General features: G+C 40.9%; 2 protein-coding genes across 3 annotated transcripts in view; both read right to left on the reverse strand.

The window, feature by feature from the left end:
- The window catches only part of rps6kc1 (ribosomal protein S6 kinase polypeptide 1), a 28,049-nt gene extending 19,923 nt beyond the window's left edge, over nt 1-8,126 (reverse strand). Inside the window, exons 1-10 of one of the 2 annotated variants that reach the window (XM_034197671.1) lie at nt 7,951-8,126; nt 6,790-6,825; nt 4,962-5,082; nt 4,476-4,591; nt 4,288-4,381; nt 4,138-4,191; nt 3,627-4,049; nt 3,192-3,316; nt 2,811-2,909; nt 1,049-1,096 (exon numbers count right to left, since the gene is read on the reverse strand). In XM_034197671.1, the coding sequence (XP_034053562.1) occupies nt 1,049-1,096; nt 2,811-2,909; nt 3,192-3,316; nt 3,627-4,049; nt 4,138-4,191; nt 4,288-4,381; nt 4,476-4,591; nt 4,962-5,082; nt 6,790-6,825; nt 7,951-8,052 (1,218 nt within the window). In that variant the 5' untranslated portion in view covers nt 8,053-8,126. Of the gene's footprint in view, nt 1-1,048; nt 1,097-2,810; nt 2,910-3,191; nt 3,317-3,626; nt 4,050-4,137; nt 4,192-4,287; nt 4,382-4,475; nt 4,592-4,961; nt 5,083-6,766; nt 6,826-7,950 lie in introns of both variants that reach the window. The other variant, XM_034197672.1, reaches the window with a different exon arrangement.
- A 59-nt stretch (nt 8,127-8,185) lies between these two features.
- moxd1l (monooxygenase, DBH-like 1, like) lies at nt 8,186-14,714 on the reverse strand. The gene is made up of 13 exons (XM_034197679.1): nt 14,053-14,714; nt 13,768-13,914; nt 12,355-12,507; nt 11,786-11,866; nt 11,368-11,523; nt 11,169-11,271; nt 10,458-10,630; nt 10,275-10,363; nt 9,968-10,064; nt 9,780-9,839; nt 9,310-9,404; nt 9,052-9,151; nt 8,186-8,898 (listed from the first exon to the last, which is right to left on the reverse strand). Exons 1-13 carry the CDS (start codon nt 14,320-14,322, stop codon nt 8,743-8,745), a joined length of 1,680 nt encoding a protein of 559 aa, XP_034053570.1. The 5' UTR covers nt 14,323-14,714; the 3' UTR covers nt 8,186-8,742.
- Nucleotides 14,715-15,617: the final 903 nt, after the last annotated feature.

Consider the following 15,617-nt stretch of genomic DNA (forward strand, 5'->3'; position numbering starts at 1 on the left):
AGTCCGTGGATTGGTCAATTTGGACCAATCAGCGGGGGCTTAACGTAACGGCTCCGCGGACGTAACGTAACGGCTCCACGGATCGGTCCATTTCGTTCCGAGTACGGATGACATCATGCGTACCCGGAAAAATCAAATGGACAATGACGTATCTCCAACGAGGCGTTTTGGGGAGGTATTTTCTGTGTTAGAGTTTTACTCGCTACAGGGTGTACTTTGAGGGTTTTGACTCTGCACACCGTTTACATGCATAAAAACCTTCATAACACACAAGGGGACGGGTAATAACCGGAAAAGCATGACATGGGACCTTTAAGTAGATTGGTATATTAGAGAGTATTCTGTCTATTTTATTGTGTTTAGATACTCCTCTGAATATAACTTTCTAATGAGAATATGTATATATTGTTTATTTTATTCTATTTTTGAGAAGTGTTGTAAATCTTGCAGCTTGACTGTCCAAAACCTGCCGTCACAAAACAATTTCCCAGCTTGAGATAAATAAAGTATCCATCTATCTATCTATCTATCTATCTATCAAAAGGTGAACTAAGGAAATGTAAGGACTAGAAGAGAAAATAAGAGTGACTGGGAGGAGGTAGAGGAAGGTGAGTGCTTTAGTTTGTGCGAAGAATCAAGTGTGAAAAAACCGGAGCGTGGCAAAGGAGAAACCTCCTATTAACGAGATGCCAGCTTTGCCCCTTGGCAACCCAAAGTCACTGGATTCATCAAGCCACATACAGCGCGTGACTTTAAAAGAGCCACACAAATCTGTCAGCGCTACACGTGAAGTGCACATCAGCTGTGTGTGTGTAGGTGTGTGTGTGTGCGTGGGTGCATGTGTGTGTATTCATCTGTGCCCGCGCTGTGCGTTGGCATCTGGCACACGTCTCACACCTGAGAGCAGAGGAGCTGACAGGGACAGGCCCATTAGAATCAATTACACCGGTCACACACAGGGGCTTCTGGCACACTTCACACTCAGGGCGACACGGATGCACACACACACACACACACACACACACACACACACACACATTAAACTTACTTTCAGGATGAATGTCTCTTGAGTTCTCTTGTCCATGACCAGAAGAACCTGTGATGGAAGAGTGCCATTAATTGCCAGATATGAACACACCGTCTGAGATGATGTAGTGGTGGTGTCCTCTAAAGCAGTGTTTTTCAAAGGCTGGGTCGGGCACACATGAGGGTCACGGCAAGATAAATGAAGGTCCCTAAATAATTCTACACAAATTGGCATTGACACAAATCCTGCTGTGTCGGACCACATCAAGTCCCAGACTTATAAAGACAATTTGAATATAAAGGTACTGAAGTAACAGTTATTTATAAATTAGCTCATTAATACATTAGTTTATGGATACAAAACATATCTCATAATCTCATCATTAAGTATTTTGTCAATCACAAATGCCAAACAATCACAGGATATTTTCTCTCTAATATAGCCTCTCTCTTTAAAAAAAATATTTGTTAAAAATAAACTAAAAAGACAGCTGACAAACCAAATGGTTGTTCATAAATGCGTACATTTCTTCACTGTGCTCCTAAAAGTCTTGTGTTCCTTGAAAAAGAGGTCACTACAAATCTATGCAATGCTTCACGGCAGACACAGTAAAAGCTATAACTACCATCTCTGAATCCAAACCTTCTTTTCACCCTTGCCTAATTTCCAACATAAATGGAGCCCTCGCTATCTCTCATTTCCCTTCTCCTTCTGGCTCTTCCCACTGTCTCGATTTCCTCCCTCATTCTCCCTGACATCTCCATTGCTCCTCTGCTTCCTCACCCTCTCAGGGGAGAGTTTGAGCATATGTGTGAGCCCCGCTGTGTGTTTGTGCGTAGTGCGGTGCGTGCGTATGTTCAGCGGGTGCGTTCTCTCCATGTGACCCTGGCCGGGACCAAACAGGTGCAGGCTAAATGGATATGAATGGAGCTGTGAGTAAACAGAGTGGCACTGCTAGCCAGGGCGCTAATATAATTAAGACACAAACATCAGGGAAGGGGGAGGTGGAGGGGAGGGGCAGCAGGGTGAGGAGCTCTCTCCATCTGTCCCCTCTGTCCCCATTAAAAAGTGAAAGGAGGAAGGAGGAGAGCAGAGGAAAGCCGGGTCATTTGCAGCGCTATAGTTTTCACTTATGGCGTTTTTTTGTTTTCGCCGGTGTGTCTCATTTGTTCGGGACATATTGTGGATTTTGCATGCACCTCTGTCGAGTAACACATGTTAGTATTGTATCAACATTTTCCTTGGGGTTTTGTGTTTGTGGAGGATGAGCATCATTGATTCAATGCTGTGCGCCGCTCTCCGAGCTGCTTGCCAAGTCATTTCATGGCTGAGTGGTGAAGTTGCTTCGCCGGCAGCTGGTTGAGAGGACCAGCAACCCAAACTGACCTTGTGGTACTCATAACTGACGCTGAGCATACACACACTCAGCCCTTACCAAAGCATTCAGTAAATCTATTACGCTTTATGGCTTCAGATAACGGGGGTGGTCAAAGAAGGAAAGGACACAAGGAGGAGATATTTGACACATCCACATTTATCTGGGGCAGGGAAAATATTAGTGCCTGAGTGTAACTACTTTGTTAGGATCTTGAATGTCGTTGTCACCTTTAAAATCATATTTACTATGATAATCAAGCAGAACATTCCAGCCTCCAATTCAAAAAAGTGAATTGTTTTTTGTCTTTAAATGACTTTTTGGTATACAAACACAACCCAAGCATTCAAAATAAATAAAACATAAAATATGGGTGCAAGTTGCATGACTTTATAATATTGAACTGACCTTATCTATGACCCCCAGCACCCTGTAAGCTCTCAGCTCCTCGGAGGGACTCGGCTGGCCTCCTCTGCTGCTGGACGGGCAGCACTGCACCCCCAAAGCCTGGGACAACAACAAAGGAATGTCATATATGATGGTGGGCTGATTTATTATCTAAACATGGTCACATTAATCAGTTATTGTGACATCTGAAAAGAGTGAGGAAGAATAGTCGATGTCTTTGAAAATATGATCCGTTATACATAGATAGTATTTCTGTCTGAAATAAACCCAATGTACTGTCTCGAGTGGTTTGAGGTCTCTGGTGGATGCACGCACATAAAGCAGATTTGCATAATCCAACATAGACAGCATACAGGCCACTGGTATTTCCCTCCCACTCACCACTGTCTGCGTTGACCCCTGACCCATGTTGCTTCTCAGATGCTGACTGGATATCTGCTCTGCACGCATCAGATAGTCTGCAGTCTTCTTCTTCACTGCCTCGCGCCGCGTGGGACTGGGCTCACCTGAAAAGGGGTGAGTGAGGTCAGTCGTTTTTCTTTACGAAGCAGTTTTCATAGTGATGGGGGAAAAGTTTCTGTGCAAGCATTTTATTCACTGTCAAAACAGCATGATATCACTTTTACAAGCTGATAAACCACAAAGTGAAAGTGATGGTTCTTTGCCAATGTCAGATCGACTTAAGAACCCTGCTGCTGCGAGGGTCAGTATCTGGCTCATGGACACTTCATGGCTTGCAGATATATCCATGGTTACACTATGATGGATTAGTTGAGTATACGCCTACATTTCTCACCAGCTATCTCCAAAACTGACCTTGCACTCCTTGCAGCAGCAGGTCCACTCCGCTGCGATAACAGGAGAACGCTGCCTGGAAGTCCTGCTCCTTCTCCTTCTGTACAGCCACGCAGATGAGCTCGCTGGCTCTGTCTAGGTAGTCTAACTTCTTGTCCTTAGGTTTCCCACCTCTGGCTTTCCTCAGACTGCCGGAGAAAAGATGCGTTCGGCCTGGCCAGCTGACCTCTGGGTTAGGGGCTGAGGAGGCAGGCACTGGGGAGGGAGATGGGGTGCGGCGGTCGTTAAGGGAGGGCAAGCGAGGGCTGCAGCTGCTGCTAATGTTGGAGGCTCCCCCTTGTGGCTGGTTTGGGGAGGTGCGACCTGAGGCCATGCCATCGTCCAGCCCAGCCAAAGAGTCTGAGTCCACAGCCAGGGAGGTCAGGTCGCTGTCACTGTACGGGCCTGGGGATGAGAACAATGCAGTGTCATAGCAAATATAATCAAGCTGTATTGTGGGTGTGTGTTATTTTGATCCAAAATTAAACCTTACCTCCATATTCAGATGTGATAGTCAGATCATCTGCACCACTGCTGTCTCTTTGAACTGAAAAAACGTGATCAAACATCTCTGTGTGAGGTCACAGTCATGTAAAGCAGAAAGAAAATGGATTCTGAGGAATAGTTATTGTATGTAACCCACCGTCAGAGCTGCAGTCTGATAAACTGTCTGCTAGGAAGTCAGAGAAGGGCTCAGCGGGGCCAATGAGCTCTGAGCCGTCGTGAACCTCGCCTCCCTTAAAAAGAATGACAAACATATTCTTCAGTGATTGTAGTGTTATGTTAAGGTGAGTGTGAAAGTTATAGGGGTCTGGGATCATGTTTGGGTACCTTGAAGAAATCTTGGATGTGCTCACTGCTATAGAGAGCGGGAATGTTAGCAGAGAATTGAAGCAGATCCTCGGAGCACTGCCTTCTTTCCTCAACTACCGAGTCATCAAAACGACCTGCTCATGCATGGATAGACAGATACACACACACACACACACACACACACACACACACACACACACACACACACACACACACACACACACGTAAGAGTGATTTCACAACTGATAGTAGTGCTTACTGACCAAGTAATAACACTAAACTGCCTCTAGGGGACAGTCATCACTACTACTACTATTTTCTTGTACTACAGCAAAGCCTGACACTATCACAGTCTTTCTTCAGACACATTCACTAACAAAAAACAATATTAAAAAGGTACCAAATGACCAAATAAACATCCAACAGGGCTTTTTAAAATAACAATGTTCTCTTCTGGTTCTGGACAATGTTTGATGCAGGAGAATTAAGTGGTTTATTTCTTACCAAAGACTTTGGCCTTGGCAAAGGGAGGAAACAGCTCCGACTGGCTACACACATTCTTGTGCAGCTGCCATAAGTTCTGATGAAGCTTCCGGAAATCACTGTATCGCTTCCATACTGTTATCTACAACAAGAGCAAGAGGAGAGACGGATGAAGATAAGGAAAAGGAGGAGTTGGGTAATCAATATTTTTGAAGACATGTAAAGCTTCACTAAATGGCTTGTGTAGATTGTGTTCCCTGAAATAGTAACCTGATGTTGTTCTGGTCTGTAAAGGTAATCACGTTTTTTCAAATATCTGAATAATTCAAATTCATTGCCTTGTTCAAACCACACATTTAGAAGGTTAACAACAGCACTGACTTGCCTGATATATTAAAGGAATCAAATGTCAACGGTTGTTCCTTTCCCAACATTTGACAAGATAAAAGACTCATCTTCTTCATCATCATCATCATCATCAAATTCTGGTCCTCACCTACAAAGCGCTCCACCATCTGGCCCCCCCTTATCTCACAAACCTTCTCACTCCTTATCAACCCCCACGGTCCCTCAGATCCACCGCAGCCGGACTCCTATCCATTCCCACATCCACACTCTGCAGCTTTGGGGACAGAGCCTTCTCAGTGGCAGCTCCTAGGCTCTGGAATTCCCTCCCCCAAGATCTCCGTGACTCTGAGTCCCTCACAGTCTTTCAGTCCCGCCTCAAAACACATCTTTTCAACTCTGTCTACCCATAAGCCCCCCCTCTCAATCAACTTCCTCTTGACTGCCTTTTTATTTTACTATACTTACTTGTTTGCCTGTCCTTGTTTGTCTACCCTCCCTCATACTGTAAAGCGTCTTTGAGTTTTGAAAAGCGCTATATAAATAAAATGCATTATTATTATTATTATTATCTCACCGCCATCTTGCGCAAAACAACTTAAAACACAAGTCACACTAATACACAAACCTGATTGAAGTAAGTCCTTACTGTGTGGGATAAAGACAAATACAATATCCTAGAGAACTAACCTGAGCACTATTCCCTAAGAGGTGCACTGCTCAATAATGGAGGTATGCGTTTGTAGACCACACACACACACACACACACACACACACACACACACACACACACACACACACACACACACACACACACACACACACACACACACACACACACACACACACACACCACACACACACACACACACACACACACACACACACACACACACACACACACACACACACACACACACACACACACACACACACACACACACACACACACACACACACACACACACAACACACACACACACACACACACACACACACACACACACACACACACACACACACACACCACACACACACACACACACACACACACACACACACACGTAAACCTGTCTGGAGCCAAAACTGATCGTTAAATGACCTCAGAGACGATGTGAGACAGTATATAACTGTGGACAGTAAAAGCTTTAGTGTCAGTATTCTCACGTTAAGAAAGTGAACTTGAAATGTCAAAACAGGTAACCTTCCTTTATATAATCTCATTAGTAAGGGTATGGATGAGGAACATAGCAGCAGATACATCTTGCACAGCCAGTTTCATCACAAACCAAGTGTCACTTGCAACTGATATTTTGTTGTAACCTTTATGAATGAATACTGTAAAATTGCACATTTTAAAATGTTATTAAATTGGTCTGGTGAGAGCAGAGGGAGTGCTCATCCTCTAACCCTGCAGGGAACATTTCCATCAAGCTCCTGTCTTTCAAGAAAGTCAACTCTGCCAAAGCTTTCACACTCACAAAGTCATGGTTGCTTGTCTTACCTCTTGGACATCCTCTGGGTTCTTCCTGGAGATTATCTGTGTGGAAAAGAACGAAGAAAAACGTACTCAATCTCCATCTTACTGATTCCTATGCAATGGTCGGTGTAGGATGCCAGTGCTGGTTTATGAATTCCTTGTGAGGCTGGCACAAGTATGAGCAGGGACACAGCTCTGTGTGTGACAATGAGAGCATTATACAGTGAATGACGAAAGTCTTGAGTGTAGGAACGAGACATCACCAGCAACCATATCATCCAGGATGGCAGGCAGAGAAAGGGAAAAGCAGCCTGGCCTAATTCTTATTGAACTGGGAGCATGCCAATGCCTCTGTAAAATCACTGCACAAACTGGTAACTGGAGACCTGGTAGAAGTGTTGACGAACAAAAATATGTTTTTTTTCATAATCAGAGGACTTACTTCTCTACACAAGCACTTGATTTGGGAGTTTTGAATTATTATCAATGGGGACAGGAGCCTATTCTTACAGAGAAAATAAAAGTGCCCTAAAGTGAATTTTGTCGAGGGTTTATCTCCTAATTTGAAATGGTTTCAGTTTTAGCACCACCTTGTCCTGTGAGATAGATACACGGAGCATTTGGCTATTAAATGTAGGTTTGAATTAACCAAGGCTTTGACATTTCTACATTTAGATCTGTGATAAATTAGAATCCCCTCCAACGTAAAATACCTCATAAGGCATTTATCTAGAAATTATGCACACAAATATAATGACACAATGAACTAGATATATTTTATCTATCTTAAATATGTTTTATAATTTATACTAAGTGTTATTCCATCGTAAAGCTACCTATAACACGAACAGAGCTGGCTAGTTAGCTATCTAGCGGTTAACACCGAGGTTACTGCGTTTAGGTAGGATTCACTCAGTTTGGCTAATATTGCTAATGTGAGCAACTATACAATCTACTGAAGGTGAAACACAACACAGATTACAACAAATAAAATAGTCTGAATGAACCTGTTAAGAGACATTTTTGTTTTGTTTACAAAAGCTGTTACCAGTTCATCCCGAAGAGGTTAAAACAACGTTTCTTGTGTTTGCATCATATTAGCTTGGTTAGCACAGCTCAAGCTATACAGCTAACAACACCTAGCATTAGCCTTGCTTTCACAGCTACCAACATCCCTTTACTTACCCTTGCGGTGACTTTGTACACAGTGTAGCCTTTCAGGTGCTTTTTAGGATCAGTGACAGTATAAAACCGAGCCAGTTCTCCTATGTCCCGCTGCGATATCATTCTGATAGTGACAACATTGCCAAAGCTACCAGTCGGCTAGCCATACACATTCATTCCCTGACAGCACAACACAAGCAGCATAGTGTGTTAGAGCTCCCCCTGGAGGAAAGTCTGTGTAACTACATGCATCCACTTAAAGATTGTTAATTTTTATTGAGAAATGATCAAATGCTCTTTTACATAACTGTAAACTATACAAATCAGCATTCAGGCTTACAGTGCATTACAAATAACACAATACATGAAAACCGACATGATATTTACATGCACAATCATGGCATATGCATACTAAATGGGAAATATATATTCAACAATGACTGATTGCTGAATTCCTTCCAGTTACTTCTTGGTATAGTATGCATTTAAGTAGGTAGTGGAACATTTTACTTTACAAATTGAGTGTGTAGTTAATTGGTCCCAGGCAGGTATTTCTGTATTTTATGAAACAGGGTTTAAAGAAACAGTGAGACAGTAAATCGCAATATGAAAATCAATATGTCAATTGCTAAACAATTTGACAGTTCATCATTGACTAATAATCAATATATAAAACTAAACATATACAATACAAAAATAAAAGGAGGACATCTGAATACACAATCTTCTTTAAAGTTTGAAACAATATAGATTTGATCAACTGTGCCTTCCTTTATTAAGATGTCAATGGTTACTGTTGCTCCTACAACCATGTTACATTATTGCAATGTAGAGTAACACAAGTATGATTCCTGCCGGCTTCATTTTACAGGAGGTGCTGAGTCCATTGGCCGCGTTGCTAGTCTCACAGGTGACAGATGTCTCCATCATATCCCTGACTGTGCCATGTGCGTTCACTGAGTAGTTGTGCTGTAAAAAAAACAACCCAGATGGTTTAAGATATAAATAACTTTTTATTTTATAATATTTGGTGGAAGCAATGACAGACTGAGGAGGAAAACAGAAATTCTTCAAGTAAAAAAAAAGAAAATACCCTGTCAAACAATTCAGACTGTTACTTACTTTGTCATCGAAGGCATACTGAATTTGTGGGAGGTTCTTCATTAAACTTTCCTGCTCAGCAATCGTATTTTGGTCTGAAGTTGTGCTGTTCTCAGACATGCTGTATGAAATGAGTGCACAGCTACTTCAAAACAGCATAATGAAATACATCTGATCGAAACAAATAGTTCAAGGTCGATATGCATGTAAGCTGTTTTATAACCAGAACTATTAAGTGAATCAGTGCATCAGGTCTTAGCTTATAGATAGATACTGTACCCTGTGTTTGGGTGGCTAACACATGAGGTGATGTTGATTGCAGGGTAGTAGTATAGGAAGGCCAGGCAGATCTCGTCAGTAGATCCTAACCCCATCTGAGCGTGGAAAACGTGAAACATGGCAGAGACATGAGTTTCTCTCTTTACAAGCAAATGGATTTCAAACAGTGTATGCTATGACAGCCATGCACTCCAATCATTTAGATGTATGAGTTGTATTGTCTTCTGAGCAGTTTTTATTTTTCTTCAAAATTGTGATGTAATTTACCTGTAAAGAAAGGAACATTTCTTTTTGTGTTCATGTTAAGGTGCCCACTATAAGGTTTGTAGTAACAGTTCCAAATAGATACATGAAATATATTACTTCTTATTTGTTTCAAAACAAGTCTTTATGTTACTATGTTTTCCTTTATATGTCTCTGATGATACTGATTTAATTTAAAGCAGACTGTATCTACTGTATTTACGCACAATAGAGACATTGGTGCGATCGGAAGTATCGTAGGTGCACTCCACTGCAATCTCATCACCCTGTAGTGGAAGAACAGAAATGTGGCATCATACATCATCGTTTTTAACTTTAACAACTAATAACTTATTTAAAAATGGTCGTGCAACACATGGGCATCGCATCTGTGCATTAAGGCAAAGAGACTTACCTGCTTCACGGTTGTGATGTGCCCCAAATTGACTGTCTGCTGCAACCCAAAGTCATAGTCTTCATCCAAGGCCAAGAAGCCTGTCTGTGTTCCATTCCTAAAGTGTTAATATTTGTACAAGAAAACAATAGTAGAATGTATAATCTGCACCAAAACTTGATTTGATTTCAAATCACAACTACCCTAGATAATACTTTATAGAAACCAACAATTATACTGGATTTGGTACTGTAAAAATAAATGTTTCTTTTTTTGTTAAACTTTAATATTAACTGACATAAAGCATATCCTTATCTCTCTTTCCTACCTGTAGTGGACAACTCTGATTTTCCTCCCAGCTAAGTGAGTGTGCAGCATCATGGCAAATAATTGCAGTTCAGGCACAGGATTCAGAAGCTGAGGTTGGAGAGTAGACACTATTATGGATACGTTCATAAACAAGTCTTTACTTGTCTCAGTTCCATGAAATCCATACTGAATAATTCCATACCTCTGAAAAGAGTGTGGTATTACACACGCCGTAGGTGTGAAATTCAGGGGCTTTTGGAGGGATATTGTAGGCCAAAGATGTCCATGGGGAAACACCTGTGGTCATGATGCCCGCATCGTGCTGCCGGAGCTGGGCGGTATAGTGCAGTCTCAGTCCTGAACTGTCTGTCCTACCTAAACAGAGAGAGGGAGACAGGATATAGACATGTTAAATCTTAGTATTGTGATAAAGACAGACTAATAAAAAAGACATATATTCAGTTCAGTGAAACAACGATGTAAGGCAATATATATATTCCTGGAATTTCATTTTTGTTTCATTATGCATGCAGTTTGTTTAAGTCCTGATGTAGAGTAAAACGTACGTACATCCTGCGCTTCTAGTGATGTAACACACATAAGGGTGTTGACCTACAGAACACATCTTGTCTTTTCCAAATGGGGTGTCACCCAAACACACAATGTTATGAGAAAATAGCTTGAATAGCCGATGAAGAGGAGTCAAGGCACGCAGCAGATTTATATTTGTGTCCAATAGTCAGCAAATGACAAATAATTAAACGTTTTTTTTCTTATTAATGCCAAATCATGCCTTTGTGGATATGATGTCCACGACATTATATAAAACTTTACAAAAACATTGTTGAGAAAAACATTTTTACATTTTCACTCAGTCTTTAAAGATAGACAGAGTAAAAATGATCTACTGTACCCGCTTCTTTTCTTGGGTTATTGTAGTGGATTTCCAGTCTATACATGGTACCACTGTCCGCACCTCCAATCGGAATACCAACATTTTCTGGAAGCTCAAATACCTGAGGGTTTCAGGAAAACAACGTGAATCACTTTGCACACACAAAACACTGACAAGCATTTAAGCATTCATAGAGAGACCCTTGATGCTTTCTCACCCCTCCTCCCACGGCCCATGCAGCCACCACCCCAAAGCAGGTATCTCCCATGTCGCCCATGTAGCACGGCCTGTCGTCCTCCTCCGTCACAAAGGAGGGGCAGCGGTACAGCAGCATGTGATGCACGATGTCAATCTGCTCGATCACAGGTTCAATCTGAGGAAGAATTAGAAGAGTAAGAGAGCAGCAAATGAAGGATGAAATATTTAAAAAGACCATGATGGTTGTAGTCTATTTTGTTTTGGGAGAAGGATTAGTCACGTTTCCCATTGTTAGAGATTAATAAAAGACACTTGCTTATATTATCAATTCAGTATTTTCATTGTATACGTATGTAAGACTTGTTTTGCTATTGAACTTTAATCCAAACAAAACCTGACAGTTGATGGGTGTGATGACAAAAAGAAAGGATGATTACCATATATATATGATGTTTTGTAGTTAAGTTCAACTTCATGTACTTGCAGTAGTAGTAGGTACGGTAAGCCGGGACAGTGATCTGATAAAACAATAAAGTAAAAAGGCAAGATAGATAGATAGATAGATAGATAGATAGATAGATAGATAGATAGATAGATAGATAGATAGATAGATAGATAGATAGATAGATAGATAGATAGATAGATAGATAGATAGATAGATAGATAGATAGATAGATAGATAGATAGATAGATAGATAGATAGATAGATAGATAGATAGATAGATAGATAGATAGATAGATAGATAGATAGATAGATAGATAGATAGATAGACAGATAGATAGATAGATAGATAGATAGATAGATAGATAGATAGATAGATAGATAGATAGATAGATAGATAGATAGATAGATAGATAGATAGATAGATAGATAGATAGATAGATAGATAGATAGATAGATGGATGATTACTTGAAAGGGCAATACAAATAATTAAGAAAATCCACAAATGGTCCCACAAGTAAGCATTGTGTATCATTGTCATCACATTTCAAAATGATTCGTACATTGTCCATTGTGGCGCTGAGGAAGTTGAGATTGGTTGAGGTCGTCCTGGGCATATATTCCAGCAGGTTGACCTCCTTTGTGCCTCTATTGTCCCTGTGGTATTTTATTTCGTCTGTTAATCCGTAGGCGTAAATCAGTTTAATAGGTTGAGCCTGTAAAAGAGAGAACAGTCTTAGTCAACAAATATGATACGCTACAAAAGCAGCAACATAAAAGGGGTGTAATTCAGTGGAAAACTGATCCACAAGATCGATGTTGCAACCTTGTATTTAACAAGGATATGTCAACACACACAACAAGGTTTATCACCAAAGTTGTGTAGTACTTTCAACGCAAAACAAAATCTTCAGCTCCTTTTTCTTTTGTTGCCATTGTCTTCATATCTGAAAACATTCAATTCAATGCTTCTTCAAGTTGTTGACAAAGATTCAGGTGAACCTAACAAAAGAAATCCTATGACACAGGTAAGATGGATACTAGCAGGAAACCTGAGCTTTAAGCTCAGGTTGATGAATGCACCTGCCAATTGCCTGGTCAAGTTAGATGCTGCGTATCACAGTGCACTGAGATTTGTGACAAACTGTAAAGCATTAACCCATCACTGTACCCTGTATGCAAGGGCTGGTTTGCTTTCACTAACTGTACGGAGGCTCAGTCACTGGTACATTTTTATATACAAAGCCATGTTAGGGAAACTTCCATCTTATATCTGCTCCCTGATCTCACGGAGAATTGTAAGTGGCTACTGCCTGAGATCAAATGCTGTGGTTTTATTAAATGTGCCAACTGCTAGGACTGTCTTAGGGAAGACAGCTTTTAGATGCGCAGCTCCACTGTCTTGGAATAGCCTGCAAATTAAATGGAAACTGAACAATCTGGTGCCACTAAATGTTTTTAAAGCTCGGTTGGATGCTAGTCAATCGGAAGCTATTGGTACCTGTTTATGTGGATAATTATGTAAATGATGCTGTATGATGTCCTTTTGTTGTTCTATTTATGTTGTTATGTTTCATGTGGAACTACTTGAGCAGGTCTCCCTTGAAAAAGAGATCAATGATCTCAATGGGATTTATCTGTATAAATAAAGGTTTGAAATGAAGCTCTAATGTGTAAAACAACAATCAAAGGCTAAGTTATAGTAACAATGACCTGGAGAGTAATGCAGCATGTGTTGTTCCCATGGAAAGAGCAGCATTTGCGATGGGGTACCTCAACATTCTTACATCTTTTGCACTTTATAAAGTTTTATGGGCTGACCTTTTTTTTATCTCCAAATCCTGATAATGGAGAGTCACCACGGTCAATTTGTGTTGTGAGTTTACTATATCCCAACCTCATAGCCAATACTAAATACCACACATGCAGAATATATTTACTGTAAGATGAAAGACAAAATATCCGAATGTACTTACAGTAATAAGGAAGTCCTCCTTATCACACGACTGAATGGACCTCCGAAAGGACATGATGGTTTGGCCATCTTTTTCATTCATAGAGAGGAGAGTGTAGCTTTGCTGCTCGTCCACCAAGGGCTCAAACTTTCCCAATGCATGTCGATCCTAATGGACAAAAAATGCACAACTTTCACACAGCAGAAAGATATTATGTTGTGCTTGCTATCCAACACATATTTTGCCTGTAATACGTATGAAAATGAAAAAAAAAACTTCACATGTTAATATCTAATAATGACTTACTGTGAAGTAACTTCCATCGGGCCCAACTCCCCCTATGACCATGTCTGCCCCCTTCATGCCTCCATTCGGACTAAATCCAAAGCCCACCCAACCTGTTGTGTTGACCTCCAGCTTGAATGTGATGTTTCCTTTCAGGTTATCAAAGCCCCACATTAGGCAGACCATATGTTTTTCATCCAGGTACTCCATGAAGGGCATGGTGGGGTCCGCAGCCCATGCTCCTTTTGTCCAAGCCGAGAACAGGTAGAGGAAAGGAAGCAGAGAATGCATGATGTCTCTGTGAAGTTGGAAATCTTCAAACTGAGCTCACAGTCTGTGTAGAGCTGCCAAAATCCCCTCCTACCCTCCTCCTCCTCCCTCGACACACCTGCGCTGCTAGATGAACTCAAGTGATACGGGGAAAAAATACTCTGTCATTTTGCATTTGCCCTTGTGAACAAAAATGACACGTTGGCTCTGACCTTTTTCTGGTTGTTGGGCTATATATTTATTTTTGTATAGTTTATTCTCAGTGTCAGATCTGCAAGTTGACTGCATTTCATGTCAGAGGTTGGAAAATCTGTGACTCTCAACGGGCTGTGGTCAGGTGGGCAGCAGACCTTACCTCCTTACTGCATCCCCTCTAAGCTCCTCAACCCGTTCCACCGGTTCTTACACATAGAGACACATGAGACCACACAGGTGTTTGAAATATGAGAAGGTCACGAAGAAGTAGCAGGAATGAAAGTTATACCTTCACTTATTTTGGCCAAAGACAAGGTTACACATACCAGCGGACACTCCAGGTGAGTCATTGTTACATTTCAATTGCTTTTTATACCCCTATCTGAAAGCTCAACTGCTTCAGTGCTTTTACATTAACATGTCAATTACTTACAAGGCTGCAACTTGAAATGTAAAAGCTGTTGGCCTTTATTCATCAACTTTCGTCTCGTCAAGACTCTGTATCAACTCTAAAATGTCTATTCCATGGCATTTAAACCTGTTTGCACCTGCAATTTTCTAAACAATCAAGCCTTTTTAATTTTTGCAGTATACAGCAAAGAGATATAAACATGTGAGCTGCACCGAATAAACAGAGAACATTTCACTGCTATTGTTGCTTCATCTTTCAATGTGAGGTCCAACACTTTGAACAGTATAGAATCTGATGCATGTACAAAAGGCTATGTGGGCCTTTCTGATCCTGACCACAGTGAAGTCATTGGGAGACCCTGCTTGAAATGTAATAGCACATTGAGGCCAGCAGAGGCCGACTGCAGCACAATAAATGAGTTCAGGGTCCCTCCCTTTCAGCCTGTGAGCCAGCTGTGATCTGTCAACAACAATGTCAGAAAACTCACTAGTTGCTGTTTTAAGATTACACAAATACCACTGGGACCATTTCTTGGACTCAGAAACAAATCTATTTAACATAATGTAGTCAGAAAGTATGAACATTGTTGAAATATCTTGGAAAATAAAATATGAACTAATAAAAGAAGACATTATAATACCAAATGTTAAGTAAAACATTTAGCTGGAATCATTTGGCTATAGTTATAGGCTAATTAATGACAATTATT

This window comes from Gymnodraco acuticeps, unplaced genomic scaffold (assembly GCF_902827175.1).
Source record: "Gymnodraco acuticeps unplaced genomic scaffold, fGymAcu1.1, whole genome shotgun sequence".
Lineage (NCBI taxonomy): Eukaryota > Metazoa > Chordata > Actinopteri > Perciformes > Bathydraconidae > Gymnodraco > Gymnodraco acuticeps.

Bases quoted from the DNA above. Each gene is read 5' to 3' on its own strand.
- moxd1l (XM_034197679.1), bottom strand. From the start codon at position 14,322: ATGCATTCTCTGCTTCCTTTCCTCTACCTGTTCTCGGCTTGGACAAAA. The intron at 9,840-9,967 runs GTAAGTCTCTTT...CTTCCACTACAG, and splicing joins ACATCACAACCGTGAAGCAG to GGTGATGAGATTGCAGTGGA. The intron at 9,152-9,309 runs GTACAGTATCTA...CATTTCATACAG, and splicing joins GTTAGCCACCCAAACACAGG to CATGTCTGAGAACAGCACAA.